Source organism: Chenopodium album, chromosome 24 (assembly GCF_948465745.1).
Source record: "Chenopodium album chromosome 24, dcCheAlbu1.1, whole genome shotgun sequence".
Classification (NCBI taxonomy): domain Eukaryota; kingdom Viridiplantae; phylum Streptophyta; class Magnoliopsida; order Caryophyllales; family Amaranthaceae; genus Chenopodium; species Chenopodium album.
Genome location: NC_137857.1, coordinates 30,641,148 through 30,660,158, shown reverse-complemented (window position 1 = coordinate 30,660,158; position 19,011 = coordinate 30,641,148). Strand labels below are relative to the sequence as shown.

General features: G+C 33.7%; 1 protein-coding gene and 1 non-coding gene across 3 annotated transcripts; both read left to right on the top strand.

Annotated features, from left to right (window-relative positions):
* Window positions 1-345: 345 nt before the first annotated feature.
* LOC145612794 (small nucleolar RNA R71) lies at window positions 346-452 on the top strand. Its single transcript, XR_014106716.1, has one exon. It is a non-coding gene; the product is annotated as a small nucleolar RNA R71 (small nucleolar RNA).
* A 3,115-nt stretch (window positions 453-3,567) lies between these two features.
* On the top strand, window positions 3,568-18,889 carry LOC145611298 (putative aspartyl aminopeptidase). 2 transcript variants are annotated; one of them, XM_081666610.1, is made up of 10 exons: window positions 3,568-3,804; window positions 3,900-3,987; window positions 6,058-6,193; window positions 7,867-8,139; window positions 8,872-9,019; window positions 10,810-11,049; window positions 11,502-11,634; window positions 11,965-12,146; window positions 16,881-16,993; window positions 18,089-18,889. In XM_081666610.1, the coding sequence occupies exons 1-10, from the start codon at window positions 3,628-3,630 to the stop codon at window positions 18,195-18,197; spliced, it is 1,599 nt and encodes a 532-aa protein (XP_081522736.1). In that variant the 5' UTR covers window positions 3,568-3,627; the 3' UTR covers window positions 18,198-18,889. The 2 variants fall into 2 exon arrangements, with proteins under 2 accessions (XP_081522736.1, XP_081522737.1); XM_081666611.1 differs by having other exon boundaries at window positions 3,667-3,804; window positions 6,044-6,193.
* Window positions 18,890-19,011: the final 122 nt, after the last annotated feature.

The following is a 19,011-nucleotide window of genomic DNA, read 5'->3' as shown; positions in this document are numbered from 1 at the left end:
TGACCTACAAGACCACAATTTTCACAAAATATTACAGGGTTAGTACCAATAGCAGAAACATTAGCAACGGAAGATGAATTAGAATTATTAATATTGTCTTATTTCTGGCTAATAGAAGTCAATTGTGCTTGCAAAAAGGATATAGCATCAACTTGATGTTTTCCCTTATTTGCAAATCCTCTGGGATTCCCATATTGGGAATTATGAATAGCCATCTCTTCGACAACATTACTCGATATATTCACATCCAAATTCATAAATCTTCCGTTAGCTGTAGAGTCCAAAATCATTCTCGAATTATATCCAAGCCCATTGTAGAAAGCTTGGATTATCTGCCACTGTTCTAGTTTATGATGGGGACATTCTCTCTGCAAATCCTTAAATCTTTCCCAAGCTTCATATAAAGATTCATCCGCTTCTTGGGAAAAATTTAGGATTGAACTCCTTAACAAAGCTGTCCTCTCTGCAGGGTAATATTTATTATAGAAATTCAAAACAAAAGTATCCCAGTCAGTAATACCAAGTGCAGTTCTATTCAATCCATTATACCATAATTTAGCTTTACCACACAAAGAAAAGGGAAAAAGAATCTCCCTGATTTGGTCTTGTGTGACCCCAGCTTGCCTAATGGTGTTGCAATATTGACAGAAATCTGCAATATGAAGATTTGGGTCTTCAGCTTTAGCTCCGCTAAATTGTTTTCTTTCAATCATAGTAATAAACTGGGGTTTGATCTCGAATTGTACGCCCTCGAGATTTGGTGTAGGAGATAGATGTGGAAAATCCGCCAGGGATGGCTGCGAATAATCGCTAAGCTTGCGAGGTGGAGGTGGTGGCGGTGGATTCATGATTGATTCCTGATCTGTACTAAACAAACAAATATGAGAAACTATCTCAAAGAATTTGCGTTCTCTGAGACGAGAAAAAAATAAATAAATATAATAATCTAGACTACAAAAATAATCAGAAATAAAAATAAAACCGTTTCCCCGGCAACGGCGCCAAATTTTGACAGGCTAAAGTCGTATCACCTAATCAAAAGTAATTCCTAAAACCACTAACTAAAATAGATAGGGAAGTAGGGTCGAATCCACAGGGAAACAAGTCTTTTCATTCCTAATTAATTAATTATAATCTAAATTATTAAGTAACCAAATTGTGGTTATTTAAAGGAATTATACTACGAAGAATAAAATTAGGGAGAAATAAAAGTAGGGGAAAATTAATGAATAAAGGACCTAGGGCATAGGTTCACCAATAAATAATACTCCAGGGTAAAACATAATAATCAATCATCAATGTATCATTTAATCAGATCATAAAGGGCTTTCGCTACGTATTACAATCACAGAGTTAATTTACCGGTATTAAATCTCATCTCTCGAATCTCGACCTAACCATTTATAAATTAAATGGCCTATTGAAACTAGGCCTTAATATTAATTCTCATCTCTCGAATCTCGAATCAATATTGCGTAACTCATACAATTAAACCAGCGCTAATCTAATTGCATAGTATTAAATCAATCAATAGGAAATTAATCTAGCATTGACAATCAACAATAATAAATTACCCCTTCATATTATTTATGGATCCCCATAAACCCTAGTAAGAAAACTACTCACACATAATTAAAACTAAACTAAACAAAGTGATTAAACTAAACATAAATAAAATTGATAAGCAATTAAATAAAACAATTAAAGTAAACATATGAAAAAAAAAAAAGAAAATGAAATCAATAAAACGATAAAAGAACTTACAAGAACAGTAATGTAATTTAGCTAATAGAAGTCAACTAATACGGTTACGAAATTGACGAAAAGCAAATAGAACTACGTAGTAATAATCCTAACTCCTAAGCAATAAGGAATACAAAAAAAGCTGCCTAATAACAATTCTAAAAGCAAAACAAAAATATCAAAAGCTAAACTAACAATCTGACATGCCCCTAAAGAGCTACCCAACTAGAGTATTTATAGCGGTCAATTCACATAACCGACTATAGTACACCTTGCAGCACACTCTCCCGATCGGGCATTGGGCCGCCCGATCGGGCCCGCTTCTTCCACGCCCAAGCTGACATCAGTATATTATTAAATTGTAACTTTGGGCTTCATTCAACTTGGCCCAATTCCCTCTCCTCATTACTTGGTCCATGCTATAATTTCTTCATAGCGTACTCACTTAATCGAGTCCTTAATCACCGAATTGGCCTTGGGCATCAAATATGCGGTCATAAGATACGATCAAACTAGGGTGTCTTTGTAGTGGTTTAATAAGCTCCGGAATTATCATAAATCTACAAATTCCTACAAAATAATACCAACTCTACAAAACCACTAGAAAACGTATATTAGTAATAAAAATAGCTCCGTAGAGCTCAAATAAGCACAAATATGACCGTGGGACGGGGAATAAATATACATATAAAATAGACTCATCAGAACGCAGTATACAAGGTGCTATGATGTTGTTCTTTCTAATGGGGTTGTTCCTCCGGCCTTTTTGTTTTGTTTAGTAGTTACTTGTTGATCCACAAGTTTAAATGTATCCCCTTCTTGTTTATAATTAGGTGAATCAATTGTCAATGATTTCATTTGGCAATCATATTTATGATCTAGTATCACTAATTGAATTGCTAGCCCCACAAACGACAAAATTTGTTCAAATCCTACATGCCAATTAAACGACAACCTTAAAATCCTTAAATTGAACTAATGAGCTAATGGTGTAGGTACTTCAACCAAAGACCTAAATTTAACTAAACTGAGCTAATGCAACAAAAACCCTAAATTGAACTAAATAAATTGAGCTAATGGTCCTTTTACACCAACACAACTTCATCAACTAGTGCTCTTCATATTAAACCCTAAATTCATGCCCAAATCAGTCAAAGGACCAATTTATCCCAATTTCACAAACCCTAAATTGAACTAATGGTCTTCAACTATAACCCTATAATTGATCTACCACAATTAACAAATCAGATGGAGCAATTTTAGTCAATTACAAACACAAGCGATCGAAAAATACATAAAGTAATCAATTTATTCTAAATTTAGAATTAATCAAACAAAATATAAAACTAATTAGTAATTTTCACACAAATACAAGAAAATGGAATTTAGATTTCAATTGAGATTTACCTTAAACAGGAAGAGGTGAATGCTCAACTCTTTCGCACTTGCTCACACTTTCTCTCTCAAACTAGTGTGTGGCCCGGGCGATGCCACGAGTTGCTAATTTATACTTGTTTAATTTAACAATCAAATTCAACTGTTTAGATAGTAAGACACAAATTAACTTATGTAAGTTAACTATAATTTTGTTGAAAAAAAAAAAAACTCAATTAATAAATGGCTAAGATGGTAAGACTCATCACTTAAGACTTGTTGGTCTTAATTGATTTGAACTTTCTCTCTCTTAATTGCTTTGCCGAAAGACTCCGTTTTGCTTACCCAGCTGGCCCCAACTAAAGTAGCGAAAATACGATATTGCCCCCACTTGCTACTAATTGGATCCTCTCCACTTTTGATTGACTCCTCCTCTCCCATACCCTTTGGCAAGATGAACTAGCATTGGATATTAGTTTATCAACTATTCTCTAAAAGAAGAAAGCAAAAATGGCGACTGTTGCTAGACTGCAACTTCTCCAACTACATCCACACCCTAAACTCCTCAAACCTTGTTTTCTCTCTCCTCACATCAAATTCAAACTACCCAATTTCAATTTCTCTACTTCTTCTAAAAGCTTCTCTGCCATTCGTTGCCTTTCCTCCAATGTCGATCAAATTCGTCAGGTTTTTTTTCTTCAAAAAAAAAAAATTTATTTCTTCATTAACGTTATAGTATTTATCAATTTATTAATAGTTACAATTTAATAATTTATATGTAGAATTCTTCCCATAATGAAAAAGATGGGTCAATTGTTGGGGATTTGCTGAATTATCTCAATGAATCATGGACCCAATTTCATGCTACTGGTATGTTATCAAGAACAATTTCAACTTGTTTCATTTTACGAAATTTTTGCTGCAAATGTGGAAAATTTTGAATTTTGTATCAATTTTATTTGAGCTATTTATTTATATGTAGACTTTTAATTGTGTGTATTATAATCCTGCTGAACCAATAGGTCAGAAAATAATCAATTTGATGTTTATGGTTCGATGAATTTTTCACCGGATTACTAAAAGTTGGTAAAGTTTTTAGTGAATTACTTCAAGAAATGTACTCAACTAAGATTAATAATTTGAGGTTTCTTTAGGTTGACAATAATTCAATGGATTGAATTTGATAGGGATGCCTTGAGGATGTAAATAATGATGTTAATATTGATGTTCCTACAAATTTAGGGACATGAGCGCATTCAATTAACGTAAACTAATTGGGCGATAATAAAGTCAATCTATTAGAATGTGGAAGAAATAGTGATTACCGGACAGATTTGTATTACTCCCTCCGTGGCCGAGAGTTTGACTTGTTTATTGTGGACTCTTGTTGTTAAGAATGCATGGAAAAAGTGCTCCCTCCGTAAGAACGTAAGAAAAAGTTTGACTTGCTTAGTGTAGACTCTTGCTGTTAAGAATGCATGGGAAAAACGAGTGGGGTGTAAGTAAAAAGTGAGTGAATTGGAAATGGGTGAAAATGTTGATGGGTGTAAGAAAAAGGGGGATAAAGTAAGTGAAGTTGTACAAAGGCGTAAATAATCTGTGGTACAAGGTTAAACTATCAAAAGGGGGTTTTCAAAGTGGGAATAAAGTAGAAGTGAGTCTAGATTTTCCTTTATTATCACTCAAAATGGAAGGCGAGTCAAACTTTTGGGATTGGAGGGAGTATAAGAATACTCTATGTGTAAATGTATATGCTGAACTACACACTTCTTTGCATGGACAATTTTCCAATTTTTTACGGATACATAAATGTTTTTCTCTTTGGGTTCTGTAATTTATTATTGTGAGGTTAGTATATATCAATATTTGCATTGTAATTGGTTTTGAGAAAGTTATCAAAATATCAATGCTATAATTATGTTTTATTTTTGATTACTTATGCAATATTTGTTGCACATTTGATTTTGTATTGTGTAGACTGTAGAGTATTAAATTTTAGAAATTGCGCCGGTTGAGTCCAAATGGAAAACATAGAAGGTGGCTTTGAAAATTGCATTGGGTTATTCGCACTAGATTAGACAACTAGACAAGCTTTCTCAAAAATTTGAGATTTGGACTAAATTTTTTTCATTCCAAAGTTGAAATAGTTTCACCTCTTTTAAGCAACTAAGTCAAGCAAATCATTAAAAAGGACTGTATTTTTGTCATGAAGTTCGTGGTTTTTGGTGTTTTTAAAACTAACAATGAATAACAATGATATTTGTAGTATAATGAATATGTCAAATCATACAACGGTAGGCTGGGAGACATGAGGCATTGACTAACTGTTTTATGTGGTTCTTTCTTCATGATAAGATGAGTAATTCTTTATAAATTTATCTTAATTAATCATTGAATAACCTGTTCTCGTGCCTGTTATTTAGTTAATTATACAGAGTACTACTTAACCTTAACAGCACATGCACGATACTCCTAGCCTTTAACTAAGTGAGTGTAAGAAGAAGGTGGTTAAAGTAGAAGAGATAAAGTAAAGAGGTCATTTGGTGTATGAAAAAGGTGATAAAGTACAATGTGGTATTGTTGTGGAGATAGGGTGCTAAGATGGTAACTAATGTGTGCCAAAATTTGAATAAAGTAGAAGTGGGTACATAAGAAAAAAAATAATAACAAAATGCAATAAATAGTCATAGGGAGTATAACATTTACAGATTAAGGACTATCGGTGTAGTTGATTCCTACATAGCATTTTATTTTTATTGGTACAAAAACTCTTAGATCTTCAACTTCTTTAATTTTGTAACCACATATTCTCCTGTTGCTGACATGAAGCCTCTATGCACATTTTTTTGCAATCGATTATCTCTTATGAAGCCTTTTTTTTCGAGAAGAGAAACATTTTAAGTCCGTCCTTTCTTGCTGATCACAGTAACATCATTGCAGCTGAAGCTAAAAGGCAACTACTTGCTGCTGGCTTCCACCTACTGAATGAGAGTGAAGAATGGGAACTCAAGCCTGGTGGTCGATACTTTTTCACAAGAAATATGTCTTCTTTGGTTGCTTTTTCCATTGGTGAAAGGTAAGATATAAGCTTGTTTAAGTGCAATTCTTATATACTTTAGTTATTTACTAAGTAATAGTTGTTTAAAGATTTAAAAAATTGGGTTAATTTTTGACAATTGTTACTTCTTTTATTGATGGTAGCTTGCTCCCTTACTTTGTAGTTTCTCCTCGCTTGATGACACTCCCACTCTTCAATACCTTTCTGTACTCTATTTGAACTTTAATTTGACCGTAATTACCTAATTTGTATCACGTTTAGGGCCTTTAGGCTTGAAATGTAGTATGGGTATGTGATATGTCTTACAGCGAATGTGTGGGGTATTAATATATTTTATTAATGGTCAAAACTTTGTGAATCTCTCTTGACATTTTTTTTTTTTTTTGCTATGTGTAATATTGCCTTAAAAGCAGAAGAAAAAAAAAAAATTCAAAGAAATAGCTTTCATAATTAATGAAGTAAATTTTATGTATACTTGCTGGCTGCTGTAGTTTGGTGTTCCATGTGTACCTGCTGTATTTAGTACAAGCTCCATAGTGTTCTTTCGTTTTCCTTTAGTGTAGGGTCATATTTATGGTTGCTCCACAGGATTCCGACTCCGAGCTATGTATCCAAAACAACCAGAATAAGAACAGCAAGAACAATCAAAGCCTTAATCCCAAAGATGGGGCAGGCTACATGAGCCAAGATTTTATCTCCAGTACTCGCCTATCATGATCCTCTCATTCCATTTTCTTCTGTGTAATGTTATATGCTCCTGCTAACCCAACTTCTTGTCCTTAACTCCTTCCATCAAGTCATCTTTGGGGTTTACCTATCTCCTTAGTTCTTAATCACAACCCTCTACTTTCCTTACTGTTGTGTTTTTCGATCTCTGACATGCCCAAACAAACATGAAAATTATTCACCTATAACAAAGAAGCTTTGCAAGCTAATTAGAGCCTTACATTTTAAGTAATCTTTTGATATTAACTTAATTTGTTGACTTCTGGAATATTTGATGCTCTAAACATAAAAGTTTTTCCGTGTATTGGTGTAACAAGTTACTCTCTCCATCCCATGGCATAGTCATCCAAATTTATTCATTTTCTTATTTGCTAAACCGGAGCCCATCCATTAATTTCCTATCTACCCTCATAAACAATGAAAAAGGTCCAAATATGGCATCTTTTGTGCTCCTTTCAAGTGCCTAAAAATTGCACCAAACTCATTTGTGGCAAAATTTTTGGGACAGATGGACTATTGGATTTTATTTATAGATTACCATTATCCATTGTAAGAATGGTTTGTCATTATGAGATTATTTCTAAATATTAGTTCTTAGAAGGATTTAGCTTTTTAAATATAAGGCTCGACCGCTAGACCAAATGGTAAATGTGGCTAACAAAAACAATCATCCTCAACATTGGTGGTCTGCTGTGTAATACTATTAAACTTAAATATTTTTTCTGAGTATCTTATGGTCTTCTCTAGTACTGTTTGGTTACTAGATTTTCTAAACTATCACATCACCATGTGTCTATAAGGAATAGACTTTAGACATTTTCCGCCTTCTCTTTACTATGTGATAGCGTAAATGGTGACAAACAATCTTGATTGTGCTTTGCAGTATCTTCTCAGTATGCTTAACAAGTGAAGACTAAAGATATGCTGAGCAAATTGTGAACTAAAAGTTATCATCTGTTTTGCAGTTACAAAACTGGCAATGGATTTCACATTATTGCAGCCCACACCGACAGTCCATGTTTAAAACTTAAACCAATATCAGCATCGTCAAAACCTGGATATCTAATGCTGAATGTTCAAACATATGGTGGTGGCTTGTGGCACACTTGGTTTGACCGAGACTTAACTGTTGCTGGAAGAGTTATAGTTAGGAGTGATGATGGTTCCTTCATTCAGAGACTTGTGAAAATAAATAGACCACTATTGCGAATACCTACTCTAGCCATTCATCTCAACCGGTATGTGTTTCAAGACTTGCAACTCTGTCAAAGCTGACTTGTGTCCCCAACATTTTTTGTCTTCGCATGCCTTAGAAATATCTATCGGCTGATTGCCAAAAAAGGAAAAAAAAAGGAAAGAGTGCTGTTAGCTGCTGGATGGATTTCTATTTTATTAGGTTATTACCATTCTACTAAAGGGGGGCAGTCATTTAAGTAATAAAGATTTTTTCGTTTTTGAATTAGACTATTAAAATCATAAGGTCATTTGATGTCTGTAAATGTAGAGGGGATGCAAATAATCCTGTTATAAATCGTCCATCTAAATTTGTGTTATCCAATTGAAGGTGACAACTAAGGCAGTGTTCTCCTCATGTTATTCTCACTTATTTTAGGTCTAATAACTTTAGATAAGATAATATAAGGGATAATAAGGTCAGATAAGATAATCCAGGGAGCTAATAAATTTAGAGATAAGGGTTAATAAATTCCACTAAATTCTAAAAAGACTTTATAGTAAGGACCAATAAGGTCAAATATGATACTATAAGATAAAATAATTTAAGATGGGATAAGATAAGGGCTAATAAATTTTGATAAGTTTCGATAAAGTAAGTCTAGGTATAAGATAAGTGAAATTCAGGTGAAGAAAACACTATCTAACTTTTACTTTGTTCCTCCCCATTGGGAAGAGCCCTATGTTGATCTTTGATACCTTTTTTTTTTTTCCTTCTTTTGCCTCTTATCTTATAGAACAGTGAATCAGGATGGTTTCAAACCTAATTTAGAAACACACCTTGTCCCATTGCTGTCAACAAGATGTGAAGAAGAGCTTCCAGAGCCTAAAGATCAGGGACCAACAAAATCTTCTAAGGCTTGGCATCATCCACAGCTTCTGGAGGTAATTACTGATTTGATCACTTGCTTTATTGTTGTGGACTTCACCATGTATTTGCTCATACACTGCATAGGCATGGCCTTTTTACACGGATAAAATTGGTAAGATGATAATAATGATAATAGTAATAATAATAATGATATTAATAATAATAATAGTAATAGTAATAATAATAATAATAATAACAATAATAGTAATTATAATAGCAATAATAGTAGTAGTAGTTGATTATCTCCTAAAGCAATTGTCATATATGTAGTTTCGTGTAAGTAGTTCAGTCATTTAGATAACCCACTATAGTACTTATACTGCTATACGTAAAAACTTGTTGTGAAGCTGAGACTGGACATTTAAAATGTTGCTAATATAAGCTAATTTTCTACTCATTTTCTGTATTTTCCTACAAAGGATTATATCTTGGATATGCTTATGGGACTTAGTTATCTGGGTGTTTCATTTTATGTCAAAATATAATCTCTAGACACTTGGATATGTCAGGACCAATTTTATATGGTCATATGGTACGCTGTACAATACAATTCGTGGTACGAGAATAAAATCAGAATTCTGCCTGTAGTGAATTAAATACATCCAGTAACAAATGAATATATCAAAAAGACCTTCAACGATTTGGGTCATAGGCTTGTTGAACTGGGTTTTATGGTTCAGCAAATTGGATCAGGTTTTGGAAATCAATTATTTGGTTTACCGAATGGGGGTCTGTATCACGTTCCCAGTAACACTTGCTGGCCCACTTTGATTCTTGGACAAATGGACATGTTAAATTATATAAAAACAGACCTTACTCTTAAAAATATGATAATATGGATATTAAATCTTAATCTATTAAAAAAACCTTAGCCTCATCTCTCTCCTAAAGTCTAGCCTCCTTTGTTAATTTTGAAGGGGCTTCCATCGGATTTCACTAGTAGGAAGCGCCATCTTTATTTCTTTTAACCTTTTTATTTCTTAGGTTATAATAATGTCTTGAAAGAAAGGGATGATCTCCTTTGGAAGACAAGGTTTTTTCAATCTCCTTCGAAAGAAAAGGTTTTTCAAACTCATTTGAAAGACAAGATTTTATTTGTGTTTAATTTGGTCTCCAGTTGTGCGCAATAAATAAAATATCTCAAGGTGCACTGAAGCGAGAAGGGTCATGCAGCGCCAAGGCGCGCCTCTTTGAAGTGAGGCGCACTTTACAAGCAGTATAAAAAAATTGGCAGAACTTTCTCCAGGTGAGCCTCGGGTGCACCTTGTGCGCTTTTGGTGTGCCTCATGCACCTAGGCTGTGCCTAACCAAAAATGCCTTGCCCTAGCCAAGTTAAGCGCTTACCCCATTTCGCCTTGTGCCTAAGGCGCACTTTTTCAAACACTGGTTGTGCAGGGCTATGATTGAATAATGCTCGGATTCGGGTTACAAAATTAGCACAAGAATTTTCTTTCTCACACAATTACGAAGCGACGACGGATCCTCTCATATAGTTGTATGAGAAAACGAATCGAGAATGGGCCGAATTGTTATATTTATGTATTAGGATTCTTAGCCCTTCCCCGGTTATTCTTTTTTGATTTGTTAAATTTGTTTTCATTATCGTTAATTGTCAATTGTAGGTGTTGTATGACTTTAATTAATGAATTTTAGTGTACTTTTGGACTTATTTCCAAAATGAAAATGATAATATGGCAGCTCTTATCCCACCATTATTGATCCTGGCAAATTTGAGCAATTTGCCTATGCATGTATTAGTCCCACTCCTGTCTTTAATTTTTTTTAAAATAATATTATATGGCAGGTTCTGTCTGACGAGTTGGATTGTTGTGTTGATGACATAGTGAGTCTCGAGCTTAATGTTTGTGATACTCAAGCCAGTTGTCTGGGGGGCATGAACAATGAATTTATATTTTCTGGAAGATTAGATAATCTTGCCTCAAGTTTTTGCGCACTAAGAGCTCTTCTTGATTCTTGTTCATCTCCGAGAGATTTATCTAATGAAGATGCTGTACGGATGATTGCTTTATTTGATAATGAAGAGGTAGGATTTTCTTGGTTGCCATTGTTTTTTCTTGCTGTTGGAAGGGGATTATGTCCTATATTTTGTTGATAGATATATATTTTGAATCAGTAGGCTGACTTGGGTACTTATTCTTATGTTCCTGTAATGATCTAGCTTGTACTGTCTAACTCTTTGATTTAAATTCCATTATTAATTTGTCTATCTCGTAGAGTCATAGGTTTGTCTGCAATTGGGACTGCTGTATTTAAAAAGTTTACTGATGGACATTTTGCTATTTTCTTAGTTTTCCAAAGTGATACTCTTGGTTATAATATGCTGACTGTGACATTCCATGTCCTTCTACTATGTGCATTTGAATCTTTTTTTTATATTTTATGTGGAAATCCAAGTAGGCATTCTCTCTCTGTTACTCACTTTTAGTAATCTAGTCATGTATTTTGAAATATATTTGGTAATTACTTGTGTTGCAGGTGGGTTCTGACTCAATCCAGGGTGCTGGTGCACCCACAATGTTTCAAGCTATGAGACGCATAGTTAGCTGCTTGGCTCATGAAAATGTTGGTGAAGGGACTGTAGAAAGAGCGATTCGGCAATCATTTTTAGGTATGTCTGCCAAAGATCACTTAGCTGGATATCTAGTATTCTTAATGCCACAACCCCTACTCTGATGAATTTATTCTGCTGATGCTTTCAATCTATTTCAGTGACCTTCCCCTAGTTTTGAGCACTGAGTTTTTTAATTCTTAAATGGTACTCCCTCTGTTCCAGAATAGTTCAAACAATTCTGGGACGGAGGGAGTACATAACTGAAGCAGTCGCTATTTTGTGAAAAAGAATTCACATAAATTGTAAGATCACTTAAAGTTGCGATAGTGACTATAAGTATATTGTTCTGAACATATCTTATTTCTGTTTGGGAACAATGTTTAATAGTGTCAGCTGACATGGCTCATGGAGTTCACCCAAATTTTATGGACAAACATGAAGAAAACCATCGGCCACAAATGCAAAAGGGGCTTGTTATAAAACATAATGCTAACCAGCGCTATGCTACCAGTGGAGTAACTGCTTTTCTTTTCAAAGAAGTTGCAAAAATTCATAACTTACCAACTCAGGTACTTTTATTGATGTTCAGCCTCTATTGGGCTGTTCCCTTTCTTATGCATGATTGGCTACCGTGTCTTCTCTGAGTGACGAGGCAGCAATAAAAAATGAACCATTTTTGCTGTCATCAAGGATCAAATGTAACCTTAGAGGGCACTGGAATAGATACAGTCTATTACTTTCTTATTTCTGCATGCTGGAGTAATTCTACCCTTTAATTAAATGTTGAAGTAGGGGGACAACCAAGGCCATAGTAATAAACAAACAATAGAGCTACTAAGTTAATAGTGTTTTTAAATAGTGGGACCAAACTCCAAAGGCTTGTGACCTTTTGATTGCCATCAAGGCCATTCGTTTTGGACTGAACAATTTTCTTTAATTAAATCCTATGTGACATCAACAGTTCCCATCTAACCCCAGTAGCCCCAGCTTATTTGTCTTCTATGATGCCCATTATTTCAAAACAGAAGCTGCCTTCAATCCCTCAATTATGCATTAGTTTATATGTCTGCTAGGATGGTGTCCAGTCATTATGTTGATAGAAATAGTCCCTCTATGTTTCTTCTTGATGTTCTTGTTCGAAATCTTGCTACTATTTGCATTTGAGGGAACCTTCTAAATTATTCCTTATATTATAAGAAAATATATAGTTATGTGGAGTCTTGTTTAATTCTTCTTAATAAATGCTTTAGGAATATCAAATTTTGCTTTAGTAATATCAAATTTTTATAATTTTGCTATATAATCAGACATTTTGATACTCAAAGATGTGCACTGACAAACATACACAGTCAAAACAAGATCATTAAAAAGAATGGAGGGACTAATACTTAACTCAATTCCTTTGTATGTCTCCAATAAAGTAATCAGAAACAAGCCATTAATGGCTGTGGGATTAAATCTCATGAGGGCCCCGTCAGGAAAAAAAAAAAAAAATTCATGAGGACTCTTTGGGGGTGGGGATTCCCTTACTCTTCGCCCCACCCCCAAGGGGCTTTGCCAACTAACATTGGCCTGGTTGACATGTGTTGGGTCCCAGCTTTGCAAGACCTTCTCCCCCACCCCTTATCCTTTTCTCCCTCCAAACCTGGCCGCCTGTCCTCCTTTGCTCACAAAAAAGCCAATAAGGTTACTTTATCCCATTATAAATCATGTGGGAAAACAACACCATTTTTTAAAAAAAAAAAAAAAAAAAAAAATCAGCCATTTGCTCCAACTAGAATCGTCACATGAAGGCGATTAACGTGTTTCTCCAAAGTCACTTCTTCTCCTTCCCTGAACCAAACCCGCAGAGAAAATCTGTAAGCCCTTCTAGATCTGACACAAGACAATTCATAATTCATGTGATGCAAGGTCTCGTTTCCAAAGTTAGCAAATCATATCACATTAGAAGAAGATATGTGAGCAAGACTCATTATTATCTTTGATAAAAAAAAAAAGCAAATGTCAGGTGATGTTGCCATTCCTGACTACCGTTTCGAGCATAGCAATCGATAGAGCCTTTCCAAACCTAAAGTACACATTGTAGCTCACCTTAAGGGGACCTTTGACTTCCAATTGAAATTCAGTAACTGAAATCAGCACAAAGCATAAAAAAGGGGTTTTACTTAGACCCCTAAAAATCACCCATCCTCACTTCTGAATTCTCTATCACTTGAATATCATATGGCTATGCACAGACCCTCTATCACTTGGTTGTTGGATGGATACCTCAAGTGTAAGTCCCAGCGCTTTGCCAATATCGAAACTCAATACTGGAAAAATATGGAGAAAAGATAACAAAGAAAAGTGAGGATTACAACCATAGAGAGGCTGCTTGCATATCCAAGCATCTTCCCTAACCGGATTTGCTTTGAACCACACCACTTTTACAACTAGAGTAGAAGAGTAAAAAATTACCTCAGATTTTGATTTACCCGAAAATCCTAAGTATTACACTCATTTTTACACAGACCGTACCTGCTTTTAGACATTATACCATAGAGTTTAATAAAAAATTATCCTCATAATTTTTTTATTTTTATTTTTATTTTTTTTTAATTTACTCATTTTGGCTTTTTGCACCATTTACATAATCCACTTTGACCAATGTTGCTGATTTAAGAAAAGACATGGTCAGGTAGGATCTTGTTAGAATTGTTGCAGTCTTGTTATAATTTTTACTTATTTATATTAAACAAACTAGCTTAAGGCCCGTGCCATGCACGGTAAGTCTAATTTTTTATAAGAAAATTAATTATATCCAACAAATAAAATTTGATAAAACATACACATCAAATATATAGAAATTATAATGTCATAATTTGTATTAATTGGCAAAGAAAAAACATTAAACAAAAATGGATTTTTTTAGGCTGTCTAAACCCGATAATTTCTTTCAGGCGAGGCACTTGGTTTAATCAGGTCTAGTAGCCATATTGGTGGATACTTATTTATAAATGCATTTTTAAAAAACATAATTATTTAAACAACAGATTAAAATCTCCACTAAAACTGTTATTAAAAGTGCACAAAAGTGTGTGTGCGGGCGTGCACACACATATACATATTAATTACATATATCACATTTTATACCTAAAAAATCATTTCTATGGAAATAAATACTACTTTGATCATTTAGGCAAAGAATAATCAATAATTGGGCAACACTAATCTATATTATTTCATTTTCTATTTATGGATTGATGCTCTACATTTAAAATTACGTAATTTACAAAAAATTTAATTGATATTTTAACTCTTTAGAATTAGACATATGATATTATTGTCAAACACTACATTTATTTTATAGTCATACTATATTGTAGAAATCCTTAATTTGTGATAATATATACGTAGTAGTAAAATTTCAGAAAAAAATTGTAATTTATTTGAATATATAGTTATATTGAAATTGAAATAAAATATTAGCTAGAGCCTAGAGGTATTTGAAAAAATATACTACCTCCGTTAACTTTTATTTGCAACTTTGGGGTATTATTTGTGAGATATAAAATATTCCAAAGTTACAAATAAAAGTTAACGGAGGTAGTAATTTAAGTAATGTTTTAAAGTAATTTATATAAGATCTATTATATGAATCAATTTATTGTTACTTTTTTTAGAGAATTAAAATCTAATAACACCCTATTTAAAAGATAATTGAAATGAAATTGAAATAATTATTTAGGGAAGTATTATGAACACCAAGTAAAAGGGAATATATCTATCATAAAGATAATATAAAAGATTTGGAATGATTTTATTATAGAATCAAATATTAAAAAAAAAAAAAAAAAAGAAGTTAGAAAGGGAAGAGGAGTTTTGGAGGGAAAAAACAACACCAGGTTCCATCTATCGCTTTATTGTGAAAGAGACATGTGTCACTCACGGAGACTGTTTTAGTATTAAGTTATTGATGGTCAATGTTCCATGTTGGGAAACATGCAAGTCAAAATGGATAGATAAAAAAAAAACCGGTGGTAATACTTATTAGTTTGCTACCAATCTTCAGGTCCAAGCAGCCTGGGACATTAGATGCTCTAACTTCTAAGATCCTTGTGACCTTGCCTCTTTATGCTGATTGCATAATATTTGCTAAAACGTGCTTCTTTTATCATCTATTAGAGCATCCAACAGCGACCCAAAGAAAAGACTTTTACCTCTACTAGTCTTCTAAACATCTAATGTTTATGGACTTCCAAACCCCCTGCATCTCAATGATCACAGTCCTCACTAAGCAAATATCAATCCCCAAAAGCATCTAAATTAAAAGCCTGGACATAGATTTAAGTATTGGCTGATACACAATTACACCCGATTAGTGAGAGTTGTAAAGGATTACTATGTGTTGACCAATGTGGCGATGCTTCATTAATGCTCTCTTTGTGCTTCTACCATCCAGCTTTATGTTATTTTTGTATATCTAAAGAACATCCGTAATATTAATAAAGAACATGATAATATTATGTAATGAACATTATTTATATATACCCACCATAATCTGAAGATAAAATTTAGAGAACATTTCACAATAAGCAATGAACATTATGTGACAAATAAAAAGTACATTACACTGGCAATCAAAAAACATGGACATTTATAATAGATTATTAATATATTTAATAAAGAGAATTATCTGATATAATAATGAACATATGAAAAGAACATAGTATTCATAGTTAAATGTACATTATACAAATGTAAAGTACATCATGTTCTCTGATAATACTGTAGCTATATGTTCATTACATTTCTATAACAATATGTTCTTTTCACTCTAGGTATATGTTCATTACATTTTAATAATATGTTCTTTTCACTGTAGCTATATGTTCATTAAAATTCTAAAAAAAAAAAAAAAAAAGGAAACATATGTACCATGCGCATGGTACATACACCTCTACGAACCAGGGATTGGTGAAATCATACTTTTAAGGGTTTGCAATTATTACCACGATCATGACATACAGTTTGCCTAAATCTTTCTTTCAAGATGTATTTATCGTCACACAAATTTGTGAAGAAGGTTCATCTAGTAGGCACCATCCCTTCTCAGCAAGTATGGATTGAATTCCCAGAATCTATGCTTCTCTTGGAAACAGGAGTCATAAAGTTTTCCTTGACTTCTAATGGATTATCCTCTGAGAACACTTTTAAGCTAGTTATTTGGATTTGCTGTACAAGACTTGTTCGTCACTTAATTACTTTTTTTTGTTAAGTCTATATGTGTGTAATAATGACGTGATCTAATTCTCTGATTGTAGGAATTTGTGGTCAGAAATGACATGGGTTGTGGATCAACAATTGGTCCCATACTTGCTGCAGGTGTTGGGATACGAACTGTTGATTGTGGCATTCCTCAGCTTTCCATGCACAGGTATCAAACTGTTCTATCATGCTTTGAATTATAACAAGAGGGCTGATGTAGCATTGACTATGACATTGAGATGATAAACTTGATAATCTAGATGTGAAACAAGCTCTATTTCAATAACTATCCAGGTTTTAGGCTTTTTTCACCTAGTATCTAGTAGAGGAAAGCTTACATTGGAAACATAGGAAATAATTAGGCAACTACTCTGGGTACCACATGGTTTAACCAATAGGAGGATTTTCCCAAGGCTAAGTCAGATTGGCTTATGAATGAAAGTATTTCCTTATAAAGAAGAAAATGACTATTGAATGAGTTGATTGCTGTCCTATGAAGCAAGTTATAAATGTTGCTTCCCCTGTTTCCCTGATTGTGAAGAAAGATCGAGAATCAACAAGGATGTTAAATCTTGGTCATTAGTTGATCGCTGAAATACGTTGGGAAAAGTAAAGTAACTAGTCTATGTTAAGTGGATACTTTGATGCAGAAAGGAAAGGTTGTGTGCACATACAAGCCTTGTATTAGATGTGAAAAAAGAATAATGTTGATTGTGTTCTGTTCAAGTTTAATTGGAGATAGTTTAGTTTAGGTTATATTCGGGTGATTATCCAATTGGTTCGAATCAGGCTATAATCTGGCTTGTAATTGGATTAGGCTGGCTGATAAGCGGTCTGTCCTTCCATTCAGGCTATTATTACTTTTGGTGTTGTTTGCATTGAGTTAAATTTGGCGTGGGTCAAATCTAAACTATTTTGTTCTGTGTACACTTAAGCTTAATTTTGTCAGGTGTGGTTATATATATTAATATTTGCAGATTAATGTCATTGTACAGTCCCTTCGTTCCACAAAGTTCTTCCCACTTTTGCATTTTGTCAAAGAAATACTATTATTTTACGCCAACTTGATTCACTTTGTATTGCTTTTTATTATGATCTCCCACATTATTTTATTTATTTTCCTTGATATGTTGATCTACAATACGCCAGAAGAACTTTGTAGAACTAAGGGAGTATGATATATATTTCCTGAATATTTTTAGCGCTAGAACTCTTGATGTTTGAATATGCTGCTGACCCTGAATGCTTGTTTTCTTATATGTAGTGTGAGGGAGATATGTGGAAAGGAAGATATAGACACTGCTTATAAGCTTTTCAAAGCATTTTACAAAACATTTTCCAGCGTTGACAGAAAATTATCTGTTGATGAGTAAGTCTAATATCAGACTTGATTCAAGCTTCTATAACCATGACTAATGTGTCTGGAGCACCCTTTCCTGATTTGGCTGGCTGATAAGAGGTCAGTCCTTTCATTTATTATAGAAAGAGACTTCTTTAGGTCCTTCCATTGAGGCAGCGGTAGCCCTGAGGGAGACGGTATAGAGAATCATCCTACTAGTTCCTCTATCACATGTTATCCATAAACGACTAATTTTCAAATTCAAATGAATGAGTCGCTGATTGGCCAGATTCTGAACATCTCAAGGAGCACCGAGTGGAGACTGCTTATGCAGCTAAAAATCAAGTGTATATGACCTTGTGAGGGGGTGAAACAGACTTCTGGAATCAAATCATCTGTCACTTTCCGAGAATTGTATCGAAGCTTGAAGGTCACTCAAAGTAGTTAGGTTGCAGTCATAGATAACCCTTGAAAAGCTTTTGCTGGAGTGCAGGATTGACGGCACAACTCTTGATCTCATATCTTAACAAATCACATTCTAAAATGGTAGTATTGGATTTGGACGTTAAACAGTCATTTTTTGTTCAATAATTTCTATTGTTTTACTAACTTTATGAACCATTTTGCAACATTTGCAATTACTGTACTACATTTAACGTCAAGTTTCTGTAGCTTTCATATTTCTGGTGAAAGAAAGAAATAATAATGATAAGAGAAAATTCTATATTTCATAGTGCATGTTGCATTGTTGCTGTTATCACAAGTATAAATAATACAATACTACCAAATTATGAAGTGTTACATCATTGTCTTCATTATTAGCATTTATGATCTCTCCGCCAAATGCA